At 47.9% G+C, this 21,812-nt stretch overlaps 1 protein-coding gene across 4 annotated transcripts in view; it reads right to left on the bottom strand.

The window, feature by feature from the left end:
- Positions 1-758: 758 nt before the first annotated feature.
- The window catches only part of STXBP5L (syntaxin binding protein 5 like), a 207,431-nt gene continuing 186,377 nt past the window's right edge, over positions 759-21,812 (bottom strand). For all 4 annotated transcript variants that reach the window (XM_037387448.1, XM_037387449.1, XM_037387450.1 and 1 more), the window contains 6 exons: positions 12,072-12,311; positions 10,762-11,122; positions 9,669-9,834; positions 7,203-7,314; positions 6,622-6,842; positions 759-5,557 (listed from right to left, as the gene is read on the bottom strand). In XM_037387448.1, coding sequence (XP_037243345.1) covers positions 5,516-5,557; positions 6,622-6,842; positions 7,203-7,314; positions 9,669-9,834; positions 10,762-11,122; positions 12,072-12,311 — 1,142 coding nt within the window. In that variant the 3' untranslated portion in view covers positions 759-5,515. The remainder of the gene's footprint in view (positions 5,558-6,621; positions 6,843-7,202; positions 7,315-9,668; positions 9,835-10,761; positions 11,123-12,071; positions 12,312-21,812) is intronic.

The following is a 21,812-nucleotide window of genomic DNA, read 5'->3' as shown; positions in this document are numbered from 1 at the left end:
TGATGTCTGATACAGCTACTCGGTCCTTTTTCTGGCACGTGGACCACAAGCTTGTTTTAGTCTTTCTGCTGCAGGTTTCCTTCTGTCCCTGCCTGCTGGGAGTGCTCTGTGCTTTGTAGCGGGGCAGTGGTGGGAGAGAGGCAGGTGACAAATAATGACACTCATCATCTGATCTCGTTTGGCCCTTTTTTGCCTTTCTCCCATGCTATTTGCATTTCATCAGGAAGAGAGCTGTAGAGTTTCTCCTGCAAATACATAGCAGAAAAGAGGCAGCTGGAAGCTCGGGAGCCTTGGCTGACATTTCTGAGCCTCTTGTGGCAGCACAACACAACCGTGTTGTTGGTAAGTGCCCCTAAACGCGCTCGCTTCTCAGCTTGCAGGGGACCGCTTTTAAACTGCAGTGGAAGTGAGGTGGAGGGTGCTCAGGCTGCAGGGAGCCCGGGCACAAGGCTAATAGCCCGGGGGCTGGTGGTGTGATGAGCTCCGCGTGAGCTCCCTGTGGTAACTAACGCGCAGGAATGCCAGCTGGGACCTGGTTTTGTCCCCACCTGAGCTGCTGGAGGGAGGGAGGTGGCCACCCCCACCCCAGCAACAGCCATGGCTGTGTTCTCTGTGTCAGCAAACTCCATCCAAGGGCCTTAGATAAACCACGTGCCTCTGCAACACCACAAGGAGCCTAGGAGTAGAGGCTGGGGGGGGAAAAAAGAGAGATCTACACCAACTAATACCAATTCTTTATTTTCTTCCCTCTTTCTTTTTTTTTTTTTTTTTTTTGGTTGGTACTGGGGACTCGAAACAGCCGCAGTTAAAGATGCCTTAGTTTTCCTGTTGTGACGCCGATTTAGGATCCCTGTGGAAACAGGAGGTGTTAGCGCAGGGGTGTGTGGTTCACCCCAGGTTAGCCTTCCTTCTGAGACAGGTAATGGCCCAGTAACGAGCCCCGCGCATATTCCGAGCCCCATTTCCTTGACACTGAATCTGCATATTGGTCGCTATTTAAAAAAGTACAATGTTTGATTTGTTGATTTAATCACAAAACAAAACACGTGAATGGAAACACTCATTTACGTGACTATTGCTTATACACCTAAGATGAAGCGTTGACTACAAATGGCCACACATAGTTCCTCAATGAGAGAGAGTGTGTTCTTACTGAGACCGCACCCAGGCAAAAAACCATCCAAGACTGAAATACGCTGTGCTTGCCTTCACCCCTAGGCTATAGAAAAGGATTGGGGGTGGGGTGGGGGGTGGGGGTATTTAAGGGGTGTAATTAACTGAAATCGGGCTTTTTGCCTGTGCTACAAGACACACAGTTTATAAATGGAGGGGTCCTGAGGCTGAACACAGCTCTTGTTTATGCTGTGGTGGTTTCTTCACTTATATACTGAAAAAATGTTTTTATATGCCCATCTTCATTACAGTGCACGTGCTGTGCTGTGAAAGGGCTTCTGTAAAAGGAATAGCTAAACTGTTTTAGAGAATTTCTTTATGTGATACATTTATACAGTATGTGCAGTAGAGTATTTCTGTTAAATATTTGTGTAACAAGCTCTATTCTGGTAATTCAGGGAGTGTCTAATTGACGTAAACAGTTGAACTGTAAAAAAAATTTAGCAAATAGGTAATTATACAAAACAAAACCTGATTCTCAAATTTTCCTTTATCGTGTCTTTTATTCAAGGTCTGAAACTTAAAGCTTTGGGAATGGATTTTGTTTTATTCATCTTTAAATAGCTTGTACGTCATTGAAGACTTGCCAACTCTGAAAACATATAAATAGCCTACTTCCATGTGTCTTCTGTGCATGCTCTGCCTCTCTGCAGCTCTAGGTGTAAGATTAAAAACATCTGGTCAAACCCAGAGGTGTGCGTGTGCGCTTGGCCATCCCGTGTGTTGGGTTTGGGATGTGGTTGTGAGCGAGAGTTCTCTAAGGGAGGACGTGAGGGAACAGGGTACCCCAGGGAACAAACAGCGTTCTCAGTAATTCCAGCCAGTCTGGTCTGCTGTAACTGAGGACTGCGACGTTGGAGCTACAGCAAAGTTTGGGATTTTGCTTGAGGCGGTGCTGTCTGAGTGGGAAAGGTGAAAGCACGTGATTTCAGTCCAGCGCCAGCTACTGTCCTCAGTTTTCTTACAGCAAGCAAGGTCAGGTGCCGTGCTCGTTGCTTGGCGCGCTGCAGCATTACGCCTTTAACAGCCTTTGGGAGCGTTCAGGTCCGGCCTTTCAAAAATCCCACACTCCCCCTCATTTCACAATAACCAACCTGGCAGGAGTTGCTCCTCCCTCACTGAAGTTTTTAAGTGATTTTTTTTTTTTTTTCCCCAACATACATGGTAAATCTTGATAGAAAGCATTTAACAGTGTGCACTAACAAACTTATACAACATATACATTACATATATATATTTATATATATAGAATGTTCTATATACAAACATATACAACTTTTTAGATCTCTACAGACTACAAGAAAATTGGTAATTATAGTCACAAGTGGTGAACTTAACAGAAATAGTAACTTGTAACTGTCTGGAAATATGTAAAATGTGTAAGAGTGGAAAGCAAGATACAGCTGTGACCTGATGGGGAGTACTAGAGAAAAGTTGCTTAAAGGTTTAGTATTAAAAATGGTAAGTTGTAAGTTTGAGGGATGCTGAATTCTCCTTTCTCTGCTGCATAAAAATGCAAATGGAAATCTACTGGCAGGTGTTTTTTTCCCCTGGTGTTAAGCTAGAGACTGTTGGCAGCCGAGGTCAGTCAGGCATTGTGTAAAAGACTTGCTGAAGACACTTTTCTCTCTGGGCGTGCTGTAGTGATTAGCAATTAAAAGTTGCTCTTAAATTTTTACATGTGATTCTCAAACAAGCGAGCGAGCTCTAGCTCCAGCCTGAAGACATCGCCACCGAAATCAAGGCGAGGGGGATCCTTCGCAGGATCAGCCACTCACCCAAGGTGCAGCCGAAAACTCAGGCAGAACCGGGAGCTGCCTTGTCACTGACTTGAAGCGGCCGCTGCCCGAGCACCACATGCTACTGCTCCGCCGGCTGCTTCCTTACACCAGTTCACAGTGGGAACTGGCCCTGGAGCCCTCGGGTGCACCAGTGCCACACTGGAACCGGTACCGGCCTTGCCACCTGCACCGGCTCCGCAGAAGCAAACGCAGAGGCGGGTGTGGAGCGGCCCTGGCCTGGCAGGAACGAGGGCTGCTTAGCTCCTCTGTGCTGGCAGAGAAGGCAGGAGGAGGGCGGGCTGGAAAGCGGGGGGGAGGGTTTGAGTGCTGCCCTGATGGATTTTGTTGCCCAGAGACTAGTGGAGTGGGTCTGGAGTCCAGGCCGGAGCGAAGACAGAATTGCTGTAGCGTTGGTCTCATTTCTCACTCCAGATGCCTGGTTACAGCGGCGCTTTGGTGGCCTGGTGCTGGCCGTCCCCCAGCCCGGCTCCTCGCGGCCGAGGGGTGAGCCTGCCCTCGGCACAGCCAGCCCCTGGGCTCATGGGCACGCCGGTTCCTTAACTCTCAGCAGAAACCGAGGCGTTGCTTGGGCTTTGACCTTTTTCCCAACAAGTTTTTACAGCTCTCGCAACTACAGAGTGGTTTCTGCTGTCACAGAGGAGAACTTGTGGAGTCTCATTCTCGGCAGACCTGTCACAGCCATCATTTTGATTTTGCCTATAGAGAAACTTAAAAATCCTGTAAAGCATGAAATTCCTGCTGTGCTACACTGTGAATTTAAAACTTAACATCTCCAATCTGTTCCAACCCTTTAACTTGTGCAGCTGGGCTGAGTGAAGCCAGACTTCCGGACTGTACAGTTTTCTGGGCTCCATTTTACGGTAAGAAAAGGACGGACACGGGAAAGGCATCTTTGAGAGAGAACATCGGAGCGGGGGGTGAGACCCGGGCGAGGAGGGGCGTCCTGCACGAGCGTCCGTCAGGGCTCCTTGAAGGAACAGAGGCTGTCACTCTTCTCTTACAGAAAATTTTTAAATGCTGCTTTTCCACCTTTTCCTCACTTTTCTAATTTGAAACCATGCCCAGGCACATGAGAACAAGCCCTCGGTGCCTTGTTTCCAAGCCAACCGTGGGAAGATCTCTCACTAACGGCTGTCCCGTGTGGCAGTGAGGCTCCTGCGGGCGGCCGTGGCTGCAGCGCGCGCACGGACACGGGGTCTGTTTGCGCAGACAGGTAGTTGGTTCTACTTACTGTTCTCTCCTGTAGCTGCAGGTTGGGCGGTTTTCTGCAGAGTTCGCTGTTGAAAACAAACAAGCTACTTGGAAGCAAAAGAAAATTACTTTGAGCAGCGTGAGCAGAAAATCAATTGTCACTCACCCATGGTGTCATTTTACGTCTGTGCCAATTCAGCACCCTGTGTTGACAACTGGTTTTCGTGCTCCTCCCCTGGGCCCGTCGCTTATCTCGCTGCTGCGACCTGTCCCCCCCAGCTTTAGGGGGTCACTGGGCGGTTTCCTTCACATAATTTCAACCGTGCGCTTCAGAAAAATGGCTGCTCTGCGAGGTGCTGAGCAGCGTCTGCGGACAGAACGTGACAGGACGGTGGTTTCCCTTCTTGCCTTTCCCCACTTGACGAAGCGGTTTCCTAAGCTGGTTTTCTATTCCTGCTACTGAGAAATAAGGCAACCGAGTGGTACAGACACCACGGGGATGAAAAATGCCATTGCCCCCCTCAAGGACAACGGTGATGAATCTAGAGCACATTTTAAACAGTGTAGATACGGGTGACGTGTCATGTGCTCTGAATTGCAAATAAACCCTCTACGCTCACGTTTCAATGATAGTGCCTGTCTAGCTGCTTGGATAAATCTGTAAATTTTGGGCATAGGATTTTGTATTTGTTTATTCTTCTGGTAGGCGTTAAGAGCACTGATTTCAAGCAAAGGTTTTCAAGGGAAATAAATAAGAGGTACGAAAATGCAGCTCAACACATTTTTTGTTGAGAATGGTAGCAAACATGCCTGAAATGTACTGGCTTCTTGTAATGTCACTTTTAAAAAATAAAGATTTTTGCCATTTAAGTATTTTTTGGGTATTTTTTCCCACGTAATAGAAATAAATCCCATTTTTCTTCAGTCACAACATGCTTTCTTTTTCTCTTTTTTTTTTTTTTAAAGGTCAATTAGTCATGCAAAGTTTTATAAGTGCATTAACATTCGAGTTTGTACAGAATATTTTTAACCAGATGCACTCCCCACAGTTCATACCTACAGCTTCTGAAAAAACTACATGCCACAGTGATGGTTGAGTTCCTTTCGGAAAAAAATTGGCTACCGCGTGAGCCCGTTGTTGGAGTAAGACCCACACGGTTCCAGCTTCTGTCTCGCGGTCTGTAAAATTTCTCCTTGACTCCCACTGTGATGAATCCAATAACAGTAACAGGAAAACGTCTTCTAGGAGAAAAAAAACTGTCTCTGGCCAGTGACGGGTACGTTTGGGAATGAGTGTTGCCTCCCTGAACAGAGTTCTTAATAAAGCCACGAGCAGCTGCTTTGAAAGTCTAAAACTGGTACCACTTTTTGTCCTTGTATTTCAGCATCACCTACAGAAATGGGAAACAAACAGATGGATACATGGTATCGCATAGATATCACATACAGATACGAGGTATCACCTCTGATACAGCCCCATTAACTGTTGCAAACTTCCCAAGTGAAAAAGGAAGAGCAATGCAGTACCTCCCTAACGCTGTCATCAGGTCTTGAGTCCACCGAGACCTTCTATTTGATTTCATAACTGTTACATAAAAAAAATTAATAAATAAAGGAAATAGTGCTATTGCTGTTCATTAAAGGTTTTTCCTGAGGAGCTTTAACTACTTTTCTTCTGCAAAAAGTACAGAGGGATGGGAATAACCAGGAACTTGCTTTTTCCGCCTACGGAAAGGAGCTTATCTGTGGAGCACAGTAGATGTGCCCTGAATATATAAACTTTTTGCACATTTCAGGGCACATTCTTCCTGCATATTTTTGCCTCACACTTACAAAAGCCAACAAAAATGTCAAGGTCTTGTCCAGAGATGTGATGCACCTTAAATGAAAAATGTGCATTTTGGGAAGTGTTCTTTATGTTGTTTCATAAACATAAAATCAAAGAAATTCACTGTAGTCAATTCCCAGCCTTAACAGCGTGGGGTGGAAGAGCTTTCCCTTTCCAGCTCTCAGCACAGAAGCTGTGTATTCCCGCCAGCCCTGTGCTGTGTAACTACCGCGGTGTTGTGCTAAAATGTTCTCCTCCTCCTCCCGGGGAGATCTGTAAGGCTCCTGCACACACACCCACCTACCTGTTTTCTGCCCTACTGCACAGAAGTGGCTTAAAAAAAAATAAACTAATGAATTAGCGAGAAAGGCAGGAGATGGGAAGCTCAAAGTCGAGAAGCTAACAATGGATGCTCATTTCTGAAAACGCCAAAGGAAGGGGTGTGCAGCGAAGGTTATTTTCAGCATCCTCATTGTTTGGGAGCAGGAAAATGGCATGTGGGTTAATGTGAGTGCACCTGAACCAGCGTGACTGGGAGAACCATACGCGATTTCCCAAAGGGAAGCAAAGGCTCGGTGGCAGGGTTGGCGGTTCCTAGTGCTGGGGGTGTGCTGCCGGCGCCCCTACCTCGTGTGCATGTTTGGAAAACGCCTCAGCGCTGGCCATCATGCTGGCAGTCCTTTCATCCAGCTCCCCCAGCTTCTGTCCTCTCTCATCAAGGGCAATGCGCGCACGAGTCAGGTCCCCAATGACGCCTCCTGCGGCTCCTCGCACGCCTTCAATTCCGCCTGATCCAGGGATGTGCTGGGCAAGACTGCGAGAGGCTTTTCCTGCTGTGGCCTCGCCAACTGCAAAGGAGAAACGGACAGAGACAGGAGTGAGGTCCTGCCCGTGGCTTTCTCAGTGCTTCTTGCCCTCGAGCTGCAGCCTCGCAGCACTGACGCCGTTCGACATGCAGATGGCATGCGTAGATTTTGCTTTGCGCAGTCGTGGGCTCCTGCCCTCAACTGCTCAAAAGAAGCTGCCAAGGTGAAGGAATCACGGCAAAGCACGATTCCCGTTCTTCACAATGCCATCTCTATTTTTTCATCAGTGATCTAAATCTTGCAGACCACTCCATCCCTAGATGACAGGTGCAGGGAATCCCCAAATTAATTTCTGCGTCTGCACACACATACACACCCATCCCACCACCGCAAATTACTTACAAAGCTCCTCTCTGTCAAAAGCTTGTCCACTTCCTCCAAAAAGTCCTTTGAGAAAGCCTCTGTTCTGGGCTTCTGGTGTTTCCACAGGAGTAAACAAATCCCCAAGCATGTCCTAGCAAAGTCAGACAAAAGTCCACATGAAAAATTAGTGAGGTGAAGGCAGCTCTAGGCGTTTGCTTTATTTGCATTAACGAGCCACACACATTAAATTGAATCAACTAATGTTAAAAGAGTCTGTTGCATGAACACTATTGAGTATTTAACGTTTGCGTTTTGTGACAGGCAAATACTTGGGCTAACGAGGTCCACTCATGCTCTCCAAGGGGCTTGGTTTGTCGCTGCTCGGTCTTACGTTCAGGACTACAGAGAAAAAAAATTTTAAGCAGTACAGAGTGAAAATAGCAGTGATAAGATCACCTTTCGCTTACAGAAAGAGCAGAGGCGACACTGTAATTAAATAATAAATTTGTTGTGAATTATGTGTTTTGCTTTAGTGATTATCCAGGCAGCAGGGCAGTCGCTCTCTGTTTGCCCTGTGTCATGTCCCTGAGTTCAGCGCCCGCTAGCAGAGTTCAGAGAGTTTTGTTGTTTGTTGTTTGGTCGGGTTTTGTGGGTTTTGTTTGGGTGGTTTTTTAAACAAAATCCCATCATCTTGCACACACCCGCCGTTACTGCGCACGCTGGCAGCGCCATCAGTGCCGCTACATATGCACGTCTGCTGAAGGTGCTGGCACGGTGCCGGGTCTCGCAGCAGCCAAGCCACCGAACGCCCGGCTCCGATGGATCTGCAGTAGGACAAGCGGGCTCTCCAGACCGGAGCTGCTACAGCAGGCGCGCAGCCCCAGCGGCGCCGGAAGCGGCTGAGGTGTGTGCACGGGGCACGGCGGCTGCCCTGCGGCTCAGCTCCATGTTTGCTCGTCCAAGCCTCGACGGGCAGCTGGAGCAGCCGCGCACGGCGCTGGCTCCTGGGGGTGACTCGCCCCTCCCGCTCCTCTGCACAGTCACCTGCTCGGGGGAGAAAAATGACCGCAGCCCTTCGCGCCCCAGCGGAGGCTCTCGCGCAGCCTGGATTTGTTGTCCTCGGTACCAGGCGACACTGGGGCGTCTGCTTTTTGTGCGCGTCTGATGACTCTGCCAGCCTTTCGCCGTCCTCTCTGCATAAAAGCCAAGGTCTAAGCAGCCACAGTCCAGCAGCACGGAGAAGCAAGGGCTGTGTTTCCCTTTGGCTGGTTGTCATATGAGGCTATTAAGGTTAATTAAAAATAAATATATATATAAAAACACTCTGGCTTGTAACAGCCTTTCACTGCAGGGCCAAGTTCTAAGATCCACTGGCAAACTTTTTGGTAATTTTAAAACCAGTTCCCTGCAAAATAACGTCTCCTGCGATGCAGCCAGGCTGGTGCGCGGTGCTCCCGCACCCAGGGCTGCTCCAGGCCCGGGACAAACAGCGCTGCGACGCCAGCGGAGCGGCTCAGCCCTGCCATTCCCTAGGGCACAGCGAGGGCTGGCAGGACCGTTTATTCTACATTTCTATCCTAGTTCATTACTAATTATATAACCTAGCACTTACTCCCCCTGCTTTTTTCTCTTTCATTACTCCTGTTTCTCCCTGTAACCTCTCACAATTCCTCCTCTTCAGTAAATGAAGTTTTAATTTGTATTTTCACTGTAAAATATAACCAGCCCAGACCTAACATTGTAAAGATCTTTTCCTCAAAATAAGTTATTTTAATTAGACCATTTCTATAGCTACGGTATTTTAACATACAGTGGGAGATGCTTTCCTCGTGGAAGAAGGGGAGTACCAATTATCAGAGTAAAAACAATGGTAAATAATTTAAAAATATGTTAAAACAGAGCCTGTTTTTTGTCCTAACCACACTGGCTTGTCTCATGCTCCCACCCATCTACTGCAAGCTGCAGGTATTAAGACACTTCTAGAGTTAAAATAAAAAATGATAAAAATACGGGAAGGAATTCATACTTTTGCCGAGGCAGTTGCTGTGTGGTTGGACACACGCGGGTACCAGCTGCTGTAGCTGCTCTCCATTTGCAGCTTCCCCTTCTTCCCCTTCAGTCGTTTTTAATGAAATCTTTTGTGCAGTAGGACCGTGAGAGGGGCCGAGAGAGGTGGGCTGCCAAGGGTCGCATTGGGGCAACCAGCTGCAGAGGCTGCAGTGCCTGTGGGCAGGCCACAGGCTCGGGCCAGCTGTCAGGGCACAGGACCGAGGTGACAGCGACAACAAAAAGCCCAAACAGCGACAGAGCTCCTGCCCTCCCTCTGCTGCTTCGGCATCACTCAGCCAGGGCAAGTGGCGAGGAACGCGCCTGCCCGGCTCCCGCAGCGCCGCCTTTGCTTCCCATACTAAACTAGCAGCAAACACCTGGCAACTTGGACCCGAGTCGGACCACGGGCCGCCCCGCAGCAGCAGGCGGGCAGCGCTGGCAGGGTTTGAGCCCTACCTGCAGGTTGTCACACATCTCCTGGCTGTACGTCAGGCGCTGGATCTCTGTGGGAGAGCTGAGGTACAGAGCTTGCCCCTCGTTGGTGAAGCAGAAGGTCCGTGCTATCCTCATGTCTGTTACAGGCAAGTAGTTGATGTCCAGCAGCGGGCGAAGGCTGGGCAGGCTGCAGGGAAGCAGACACCTGCGTTAGTCACCATCCGCCACGCACCGTACGCCCGCTCCACGGCTGCATTTTAAATTTATGCTTTTCGTAACTGGAATAGTTAAACTGCAGCTCTAAGCTGAAAAAATTCTGCCGTCAGCACGCAGCCTGCCCGCCACACTTCGCTTCCTTGCGTGGAGACGCCCCAGCCGCCTTGCTGCAATGACCCTTAGGGTCCTGCTACTGCCGGCATTTGGGATGCGCGGCACGGCGTGCTTGTGCCGCGTGGCTGGGCCGCTCGCAGGGCGAGGCCTGTCCCCCGTTACCGCAGGGGCGCCTGCGGACAGTGGGGTGGCAGGGCCCTGCTTCCACCCTGGGGACAAAGGCTCCTCTGTCACCTTTGCTGCCCTCCAGCTTCTCCCAGTTTGTGGTTTTGGACAGCAGTTTCCAAAAGGGAACAGGGGTGAGGGCACGACTGGGGGGCTACTGCTCAGCCAGCAAACTGGCGGGGACGGCAAGGCAGGGAGCCCAGGTGCTCCGAGCAGAGAATCGTCCGAAACGGCAGGAGTGGGACTTGCTGCTTCACACCGGCTCAGCAGGACCCTTTAGCGGCCGAGTGTCTCTGCACTCCTCTGTACCCGACCTCCTATAACTCAGCAAAACTGTAAGGGTTTGCTTTTATGACAGTTAAAAGTCACCAGCCGTGAACTGCCCCGGGTGGGGGATTGCTATGAAGAAAAGCAGTTTGCTCTGCCGTGCGGCTGCCTTAGCTCCCTGCGTGGAGACAGGCTGAGGAAGGGTCTGGCAGTGGGCAGGGCAGCGCATGCAGTGTGCCCACCAGGCAGTTAAAGCAGCACGTCAGGCACCCTGGGGCAAACGCAAGCGGGATGTGATGGCACTGCACCACCTCTTTGCTTAGTTTTTCCACAGGATGAGTTGGAAAAGTACCTCAGTGTCATGATGTGCCCATTGGCACAAAAGCACGCCAGGCAGACGCTGTTACAGAGGGTGACCACATCTGCTTGCAATAAAAAGGACGTTTCGGTGATGTTGTGGACATAAAGACATGTTTGGGAAGGCAATGAGAAGACTTTGGCTTGTTTTTCTGAACAAATGACTGCAAATTGATGGTCACTCATATCCTGCGAGGAGGAAGGGGAATGCATGACAAGTTTCCTTTTCCTTGCTTTTTCACCATCGTCGGCGCTGTGCGGGTCCCTCCAGACCTCATACGGTGGATGTGTCAACGTCCCCATGCAGTCCAGGCAGGCGAAGGTCAGCACAGCTCCTTTCAGTGTCAGAACTGTGCCTGCAAAACACAAATTCCTCTCACCGGCACTGGCACCACAATTAAACCGGTTGTCGGAACCGTGAGCGCGTGGCACGGCTGCCGTGCAGCTTTTGTAAACAGAGCAAAGACATTAACCCAGGTAAGGTGACACGTCCTGCTTGCTCAGCTCCTCCCGACCACACAAGAGGTGAACAGGCTGCCAGCACTGAAGAAGTCTCAGGCAGCCGATATCAAACAGCGCATATAATAGTGCCACTGAGTACCATAAAGACAGGCTGTTGTTTATCTCTGCATTATACTAGCAGGGTATTTATTCCCCAGCAGTAAAATTGCTCCTTTTAGCCCGGTGACCTTCCAGCATTGTTTTTCTAAACAAACCGGCACTGGAAAACCTCTGTTCCTGTGCGTTCTCTGATTTTTGTCATTATTTTACTTTAAACATCCAAAGCGCATACCGCCTCTCCTCAGGCCTGACCTCTCACCGCCCTCTGTTCTCTCTGCTACACCATCTGTCACTCACTCAGCCAAGGAGCTCTCCTGGTACATCAACCTGCCAACATTTTTGTTTCCTTTCCTGAGCTCCCTTCTGCTTCCCTGCAGCTTTCTGAGAGCGAGACACCCGAACCGCTCGCAGCATCCCAGGCAGGATTGCAGCAGAGCTGCACGCAGGACTGTAATTTCACATCGGGAAGGCACTCCGCTGATTTCTCTGTCCTCACGAGAAACATGTCGCATTGCCCACGACACGAGGCAACCTTCGGAGCCAACACAACCGGCGTGTTTTGGTTCACGAAGCTGCGGGTCTCTCACGAGCATCTTTCTTTACCTCTGTGCCCTCTATGTAGGAGCGACCATTCTTACCTCACGTGTTGAGGAATTTCTGCCCCAAAGGCCATCCAAAATCCAGTGGTTATTCCCCCTGTTGTACCAAGAGAGATAACAAACGGGCAAAGAGCTGCGCACTTACCGCTTGGCGACACCATGACTGGCTCCGACTGCCGTGAGTCGTCGCTAGCAGGCAGGTTGAGGGAGAGGATTAAGACCATTCCGAGGCCCGTTCCAACCCAGAGGCAGGGGGACACGGCAGAGTCGTTCTTTCGGGCAAAGGACTCCATGAAGTACAAGGCGGTAATTGCCTCCTTCGAGTCCCTGTCGATACTGGACACACTGGAGCTTCGGGAACGGCTGAAGGAGTTTTCCCTATTTTCTGCATAAACAAACACAAGCAGAGAGGCATAAGGCGGCAATTCTAGAACAGGCACAAGCCTGCAACAAATACAAACTCCCTGTAGAGTACAGAAAATACAGAGTTGTCGTAACCTGAGCAAACATTCTGATAGCAGCACGGTGCCAGCTTGCTGCCAGTGTATAAATAAGTGTGGAAAATGCTGTCAGACTTCATCAGTTAGATCTGCATTAGAAATAGCGGCTTATTATGGAGATTAGCACAGACTAATTAGAATTTACAACAGCCTTAGCTCAAAGGACTTGTTCTAAATAGCACGAAATAATTTTAGACCCATATGTTACCAATGCATTTAAAATGAATCCATGTATCTCACTGCTGCAGGACATGAAGGGAGACACCATCAACAACTTCGGAGCACGTGTCCTTTGCTCTGCTCCTGCCTCCACTGCTGGGTTCCAGCGCCGCGTTCACAGCCAGTGGTTACTGTCAAGCTATTAATAACAGCTCTTTGGGGAAAAGACACCCATTGCTAAACTGATCCCAGCATCCAAAATGTCTCAGGGTACATATCCGCGCTGGCTTCCCAGGGGGTGAAGTGAGAAACCTGCTCTGCGCCCTTGGCCGACAGCTGCATCGTTCTGCCCAAGCTTTAGCAGGCGACAGCGAGAGCCAGCTGGAGACAGAGCTGCACTGTCCTCACTACAAACACCACGGCACGGAGACCACCTCTGAGCTTTTCAGAGAGCAGGAACAACCAACAGGCTCCGACCGCTGCAGGGCTGAGGGTCCCTGCTGGGCTTTGCTGGGTGCCAGGCAGGAAGCACAGAGCCGTGCAAAGAGCTCCCAGCATCAGCGGGGTGGCCGGTGGCAACGTACTGGAGGCGATAAAGCACACTGAGGCTAGAAAGTTACTGAAGAGTAAAGGAGCCCGAGGGAAGAAGAGTAGGGCTGGCTGCTAGCACAGCAGTTCTTCACAAAGCTGTTTGGGCCAGTGCTGCTGTCTACCAACCTCTAGTCAAAACCAGCGCCGGACCACTGGAACCCTCACATGCTCTTCTGCAACAATGACAACCAGAGGACCAGGAGGTTCTGGAGGTGGGGAAATAGTAGGAGCTTTTGGACCCGAGATAAAAGGCTCGCTTCTGAGCCCATCATTATGAAGTAGATCTGTGTCTGGTATGAAATGATTCCTCTTACAGCTCAGAAGAGAGAGATCCCTCTTCAGAGCCAGCACACACGTCTGGAAGGAGGAATACCTTCTGCCACGGCTGAAGAATAAAATTAGACAAGGACTTTCTCACGTGCCCCAACTTAAAACTGGGCTGCACCTCATACTGTATCTGTGGTTCCTGCTCTCCATCAGAAGCAGCAGTTTTGCTGGGGAATCTCTTCCTCAGACAACGTGCTGCAGCGTTGAATTCCCCCACCCAGCTGACGGCATGAACTGCTGAAATCGCCCTCCTCGCAGCAACTACCTGGGAAAGACTGGGGAGCGCCACGGCAAAGCACCGCTGCGACCGCGCCAAGCCTTGCTACATGCGCTACCTTAAGAGCTGGCACACAGGCATGGGGGCAGATGCGATGCTCCTGCTCCTCTTTCACACTCGGGACAGCTTCTGTTCTTTGAGAGCATCCGTAACTTGTCAAACGGGCACGTCACAAGGTAGCTGTCCTTGGCACTCCAGTCCCACTTCCACGGAAGAGAACCTTACGTCTGCTTGCACTTCCAGGCACTGCCCTCACCCCGTTTCGCCTGCACGTAGGCACTGCTGTGCCTCTCTAGTTCTGGCTCAGTACTGCTAAATATATCTTATAAAACTGGGATTGTTCATTCATGTGCAAACACAGCTTCTAACACCTTGAGAATTAGTGTCTCCCATAACCCCAAGCACTTTGTACTTCTCCTGCAGTGGACTGGTTGGCCCGGCTCCTTCCTAAGCACAGTGACAGCTGCCAGGTAAAGAAGGGGAAGACAGTAATTTCAAGGCAGAGATCATCAGGGCTCCACAGATATACAGAGAGATAGATATATATATATTTTACCCCCCAAAGGGTACCTGATTTTTTAGAAAAATGTCATTATGTAATTAATTTTCTCTTTAACAGGTGTATTAATATCACAGTCACATAAAATTCAAATATGGTAGCGCTCAAAGATGTTGAAGCGAGGAAGATGTTGAAAGGACAAATGCAGTTAGTGTAGGCGCATACATAGAACTTAAAATATATGATGTGCCATTTGCATGTGTCATCAAGCTTTCTCCCTCCCTAAATTAACAAGAAATGTTCTTCACTCCTGTAGAGTACAGTTAACTAATACATCTTTGCAGAACCGACACGAACAGATATAATCTTTGGGACGCTGCTGGGAACATACTGTGCCATTTTCTATTACATATACTGCTGAAACTGAAATGCTAAAGACCAGCACAACACATGTCAAAATTTGGTGTCATTAAACATATCTGGACAGCACATGAGAACCTGTGACAGGCTGCAATCACCATGTGACTTTATTGGCTAGCTCTAAAGCAAGGTAGGAATCTCTCCTCTTCCTACATTTCAGGACAAAATTTAGCTTAGGCCTGTTCCTGGGACTCCTCTCTCAGAGGTTACGCCCCAGATTCTCTATCTAGAAAGCACTCCATTGTATCCACTTTGGGAAATTTAAAAACCGTGTCATATCCCTTCATAGCACGACTGCAATGCTTTTAAATGATGTCATGCTAAACGAACACCACCAATCTGTAGCAATCCTTAACCCAACCACCAAATTCTGGGTTTTCTCTTGTATTTTCCTTTTCCTGTGCTGCGTGATGGGAGCAGCAAGGATGCCAGCGACACCGCCTCTCCGAGGAGGGAACCAGGGCACCCCAGGGCAAACCGAGTTTATCTGGGCTCCCTGCCTCGGGGGGCGGGGGGGCAGGACGCTCGCCCCGAGGCAGATACTCTGCTGCTCTGCAGTGCTCCTTCCCCCTTCTCTTCCTCTGCAGAACATCCTGCTACATGACACTTCCTCATACACGTGCTCCTGCCTCTAAACTGCCTCCTGCTCGGAGGGAGCCCCGAGTTCCCTTTTCTCGGAGAGGCACATATCCAACTCCCAGACCCCTCTGCTCCCACCCAGCCGCCTCTCTGACGACTACATCCTTTTTCCTCCTCTTCCTCCACCACACCTGGATTTCCTGGCTCTTCTCTTTTTCCAGACAGGTCTCCAGGCCGTTCCTGCAGCTAGCAGCAGAGGAGCCGAGAGCACCGTCAGAGGGGTCCAGTGTCCCCTGAGGCTGATGGGTGACTACCATCGGGGAGATGCTGCTATTCAGGCTGCTGGGCTCTGAGCAAAAGCATTATCACCTGCAGCCGGTGCATTTCTAAAAGCTGCGTTCCATGGGTTAAGACCACACAATGTGAACACCACTCCTCTCCTAACAGCAGCCCTGCTTTCCTCAAAATGTTTTCATTCCGCCCTGTCCTGTGCATGGACTGGGTTACCGAGATGCTGGTGGAAACTCAGACACCAGCTTCCTTCGTGATACTGGACTGATTGTTACAATTCCAGCTATGAGCAGCAGCGTACAAAGAGCAGGCTTCGGATTTAAAAGCAACTCCAAACCCTCTAAGCTGCTACCCACCTCATGGACAGAAACACACAGGACACTCCAACGCACATGCTAAGATAAAACAAAAGCCGTGGCTCTGAGTCTTACCTTTGTTCATCCGTGTGTGAGCAGTACAGTGACGCTCGTCGTGTGAGAATGAACTGATTCCGTGTAATTGCTGAAGCATTGCCCGTCTGGAAATGTAACCTACTGCCACAAAACCGCATGCATTGCAAAAGGACAAGAACAATTGAGCCAACCGTCATCATGACATTTCTGTGAAAGCAGCCCTGAGCAGTTCCTGTCCTAGCTCTTCCCTTGCACGCCAGAGCTGTCCCGCTGCACTGCACCGCTCTCTAGGAGAAGATTTAATTTAGGGATTAGGGGTTTTCTGAGAATTTAGAAGATAAATTGAGTAAGCAATTCCATTTGTTTCAACTGTCACCTTTACAGAACAGAGATTGCAGAGATTGGTTTTTTTAACTTCCTTTTGCTTTGTGGAAGTAAAGCTGGAATTTCCTTACTTTCCCATGGAATTAAAAGAAAAAAGGAGGGAGGATATTAGTAACAATATGTATGTTATCTATAGGGGAAAGTCCTGACTTCTTTATTCTCAGCTGTAGCAAAGGCTTTGTAAGGGCACACACATCCTCACCTACCATCTCTTCCAAGAAATTGTCATTGTGATTATTCTAAAATAGTGGAGTTAGCACTAACACAGAAGCATAAATAAATAAAACAAAACAAAGTAACTTTCTTCTTGAAGTTAGGAATCATGAAAGTAAAAGTGTCACTTGTTACGAGGCATAAAAAGAACCCTACCAGTGACAAAGATTAACATTTTCACTGCAAATGTTTACATTCATTACTGAAGAGTTTTGCAATTGACTGTCATGGGTCTTGGACGCTATTTCTAGGGCCTCTCCTGGTTTTAACATACCGAGTAAATTGATCTACTTACAAAAAGTACACAGAAATCAACCTTTGTTTTTTGATGTGGAACCCAATATATTCTGGAAACAAAGCTAAATGGTTGATATTCTCCTCACTTGGAGATTTCTAAAAGTTTTAACCCCAACTCTCAGACCTAACAGAAGTTAATGTAACTATTAAAACATTTCCCAGTTTAAGGATCATCATACAATTTTAAGAAAACTCTATCACTTTCAAAGTTACATAGTCAGGGAAGCATGCAAAGCTCTGAATGCCAGTGTAAACATACAGTGAAGGAATTATACTTCAAACATGAATTTGCACACAGTAACTCCATAAAGACACGGAGACCAAACGGGGTCGCTGACGGCAATGCTTCAGCAGCACACAGGAGCCAGGCGCAGGGAGCCGCGCGGCAGGGGTTCACGCATTTAAGAGCGCTGCACGTTTGCTTGGCTAAAAACACCTTCAAACACATCTTAACCGCACCACTCCAAAGCTGCATTCCACACAAAGCAACTCACTAGAAAGCAGCAGAAGTTGTCTTAAGCACAAACAATGCAATAATAATCTGGAATTTTACTGCAAATGATTCCTACTGGATCAACTTGAACAAGTTTCCCTAAATGTATGTTGAAAAGCCTGTGAACCCACTGCTTGCAGAGCATTCACACCAGGGTGGCTACGTCTGCTTACATGGCTCTCACAGCTGGGGGATGCTCGACCCTCCCCGGAACATGGCCTGAACCGTGCCGCCCTGAAGCTGCTGCAGTTACAGCAGCGTAACCTGAATGGCTTCATGGAATCGTACAGATACAAGACTGACGTAAACGATGGCAAATAAAGGCCTGAAAGAGAAAATAGATTCAAGTCACCAGACTTGGATCTCCATTTTGATATTTCCAGAATATGGTAAAGTTCAGGCTTGGGTTTTAGTTCATCATGTTTTACAACCAGGAGGGAACTGTTAGGGCAGAACTATTCTTCATATCGAAAATGAAGCAGAAATAAGTTATTTTTATAGAAATATAAATATGCGAGAGATCTTTCCAGTAAGTAATCTATCAGACTTCCATATTCAATTGTATGAATCACTTCCCTTGACTCACCCGAGCAAACTGTCTTAACATCCAGATCACCAAGAGCTCAATTTGGATATAGGTTATAAGTTCGGACATACGTTTTTTAATCAAAGACATTACAATTCTCTAGAACTTAAACCTTAACGGAAAATATCCATTCTGCTGAAGCGTCTGTTGTAACAATGATAGTCTGGGAAAGAACAGTATGCTGTATAACTTTCATATGTGGAAGTACCCAAGAATAAGGTGGAGACAAAAGGTATTATAGAAGAAAAACCTTGGATTCATTCAATAACAAAATCAAAATATTTAATGTTATAACGAAGCAAGTGAAAGCATTTTAACAGACTGTTTTTTCCCTCTCTGCTTGTGTAACTGAAGTGTAGTTAGAAAAGCTCTGCTTTAAAAAAACCCTTTGGAACAGCTACGATATGTGAACCATCTCAGAACAGTCCTATACTCCTCCCTAGTTCTCCATACATAACAGCCTGTTCCATTCTGCCACAGAAATACCAGAAACCACCACCACCTCCAAAAGGGTTTCCAAAATTATTACAGATGTAGAAAAACAATTTATGTTGATCTGGAGTGATTGCCAGCAAGCAGAAAAACGCTCAAGTTGAGCATGCAGTGCAAAACACACCCTCCAAATTCAACATGCCTGGAGTACAGTGTGGAATTAGCTTAACTTAGAATCAAATCATCATTTTAATTAAAACTGACTGGAAATTCAGTGAATGCAAGAACAACATTTTCACTTAGTTGGTTGTTTGATAAACAAGGAAAATTTGCAGATTCCAGTAAGAAAACAAGTCGATCCTAACATCCTAGTAGAACCTGACAAAAAATGTACTTCAAGTAAAAACCAGGCTTGAACTCCACCTAGCCCAGCAGTCGGAATCCAGGCATCAGCAGCTTGCATGCACCCATGCAAAGCTCTTCTCCACTTCTTCCCAGGCCTTCCCTGCCATTCGACGTGCCCTTTCACAAGGCGCCTCAGTCTTTAGACAGCCTCCCCCCACTGCTTTTTCCAGGGACATGGGGCATTGCAAGCTCTGTTGTCACCAGATTTAGGCAGACGCACAATTAAACTCCACTTAAAGCTCTGAGGGAAACCAGTGGTTCGATCTGATAAAGATTACAATTCAGTCTAAATGACAACAGCTCCACTGGCTTTTTGTAGCCTGGTGACCGTGGCAATAGCACAAAACTGGAGGCCATAAGCTGTAGGCACAAATCAGTAACAGGGCCAACTCCATCCATCCACCCATGGCTTCTGCACCTGTGGCTACAAAACACAGCGTGGGACAGCATTCCCCGTGTCTCCTCTGGAAGGCTGAGCCTGTCTGGTCCTATTTTTTATTTACTGCGGACCTAATATAAAATACGAATGTATTCTGGGGAACCTGAACACCATTGCTAGGGTCTGGAAACTGGGCTCCACCTTGCTGTAACAACCTTCTTTTATGCATGTCCTCTAGCAGACTTGCTGGGCGAGTGGCATGCCCCGCCGGTTTGGGCTCAGAAGCCCTCTCTCTCACACTACATCCTAAGGGGATGGGTCGAAGAAGGTGGGCTGAAATGCCCCCTCACTCCCAGGACCAGCTACCGTTAGATTTGATGTGTCTGCACCACAGGCAGACTGGGCTTTGCCCCTTGCTCACCTTTAAAACCTCTCTACGTCTCCTTTCTAGGAGGAAGCAGAAAAAGAGAAGGTTTTTATTTTACCTACAGTAAAGAACAAGCACACACACTCCCATCTCCACCACAACCAAAAAAGAACTTAACATTATGGACAAACCACTTCTGGAAACAATTACATTCCCCTAAGAATAATCTATGGCTCTCGTAGTTCAGTGTTCAACCTGAATGCTTTGAAATGGATTTGAAAACCTCACAGAAGATGCTGGAATATCCTTCCCTGGAACACTTGCTTTTTTTGTTGTCAAATGTTTTATTACAACCATGCAGAATTTGCTGTTCAGAAATCTTTGAGTCTGCAGTACCCATTAGACCAGAAGCGCTGTGATTTTGCTAAACACAGGAAAAAATAACGTCAACTTCCCAATAACTTCTTTTTTTATTTGACTAAAGCTTTCTGCAGTATGGAACAGGCTTTCTAGATATAGAACAGGTCCTCTACGCAACATCGTCATCTGCTTCTCTGCTCAGAGAAGAAATGCGGTGATGAACTGGGCAGTTAGTGGAGACTGTGGTTTACCATAGTCTCCAAGTTATTTCCTACTATACTGTTCTTACTGTTACTGGTTACAACGATGTCAAGTAACTTCAAACGCTAACAAAACTGAAATGATTTACAAGCAGAACAAACACCATAATCCCCTCACTGAGAAATAAACAAATTTCAAGCCAAGGGTTTTTCCATCTGCCATGAAAGCCACGGCACTCAGGGGCCTTGTGCAGTGCGGTCCCACAACGGCTGGAACGTGCCCGGCGCACCAGCCAAGTGCCACTTTGGCCGCCTGCTTGGGCAAGGGAGTTTACCAGAAATCACCCCCTCTGCAACAGAGAGGCACAGCAAAGGGAATGCGGTGGAGAACATGAGCTGTTCTGAAAACCTGCCAGAGATGCAATAACCTCCGCAGAGAAGCCGTTTTGGTGGTTAACTACCCTTGTGATCAAAACGAATCCCCTACGGTCGCCCTGAAGCCATGCCTCTGCCTCAGTAACTTATGGCCATTACATCCTGTCCTTCTCTCAGCAGACATGGACAGCAGATGGTTCCCTTCCTCTCTGCAGTACCCTGCCATGCATTTGAATAATTTTGTGCTTTTTCTCCAATATTTTTCCTAGATCAAGCAATTAGGCTTTTTCTGTCTTTCCTCGGAGGCTGGGGAACCACTACCTTTGAAAACCACAGCCATCACCTTCCAGGCCATCACCATTTAGTTCACATCCACACGTGGGCTTCAGACCCAACAGATGCAAGACGAAAAGGAGCCAATGATAAACCCCAAACCCTCCCTCTCCTCCCCGCACGGGAGGGAAACCTAATGGTCACGTTCACTCACCCAGTCCCAAAGCCCCAGTGTGCTACGCACGCAGGACCGCTGCGGAGGACGTACCAGCACAGCCATCCCTGACCAGAGAAAAACCGGTACGAGTTGTACAGGAGTCACGTAGGAAACACTGCGACACACAGCACAGCGTCGGCTGAGCCTGGTTCCTCGGGCTGCGGACGCTTTGTAAGATAACCACACAGCACCGCGCCTCCAGGACCCCGACCACAACGTACCGGACTTCCGAGAGCAAACGTCAGCCCTCCTCTGGGGCTTCATAAACACGTTTACAGGCTAACACTGATTAAGGTACAGATTAAGCCTAAGACTTTGGAAACCTCGTTACAGAGACAACAGACCAAAGTAACAGGCTGACACACATACACAGAAACCGACTGTAAACTTCGCTGAATCTAAAAACCAAACCAAAAGCTTAAGAAAACCTCAGCGCCAAAACCTAAACCAAAATCCATCAGGAAAAAAATCTGGAAGCCCCTGCCAGGCTGTCTACAAGGCTTCTTATGGTGATCCTAAAAATACTTCTGAATAACAAAAGGAATGTAAAGTATATAGCATATACCAAATACTACACTTTTCCAAAAGAAATCGGACAAAATCACATAAGAGACAAAGCAATCTATCCCCCAAATAGTTTTAATCATTCTATATGCAGATGCAAATGAGAAACTTCAAGTCTAAAATATACTGGATCTATTAAAATGGAAATTATATTGTACTTGCCATAGAATTTTTGATAAGGTTATTAAAGATAATGACTAAATACTCTTGAGTGGTTCGTTTTGCCAGCTCACAGTGACATTCCAATTCAAGTGCTCTATATCAAATTTTAACTACATGTAATCAAAAGAGTTAATCCGAAAGCTG

This window comes from Falco rusticolus, chromosome 5 (assembly GCF_015220075.1).
Source record: "Falco rusticolus isolate bFalRus1 chromosome 5, bFalRus1.pri, whole genome shotgun sequence".
Lineage (NCBI taxonomy): Eukaryota > Metazoa > Chordata > Aves > Falconiformes > Falconidae > Falco > Falco rusticolus.
The sequence above is the reverse complement of the archived record's forward strand: the minus strand, read 5'-3'. Positions and strand labels throughout refer to the sequence as shown.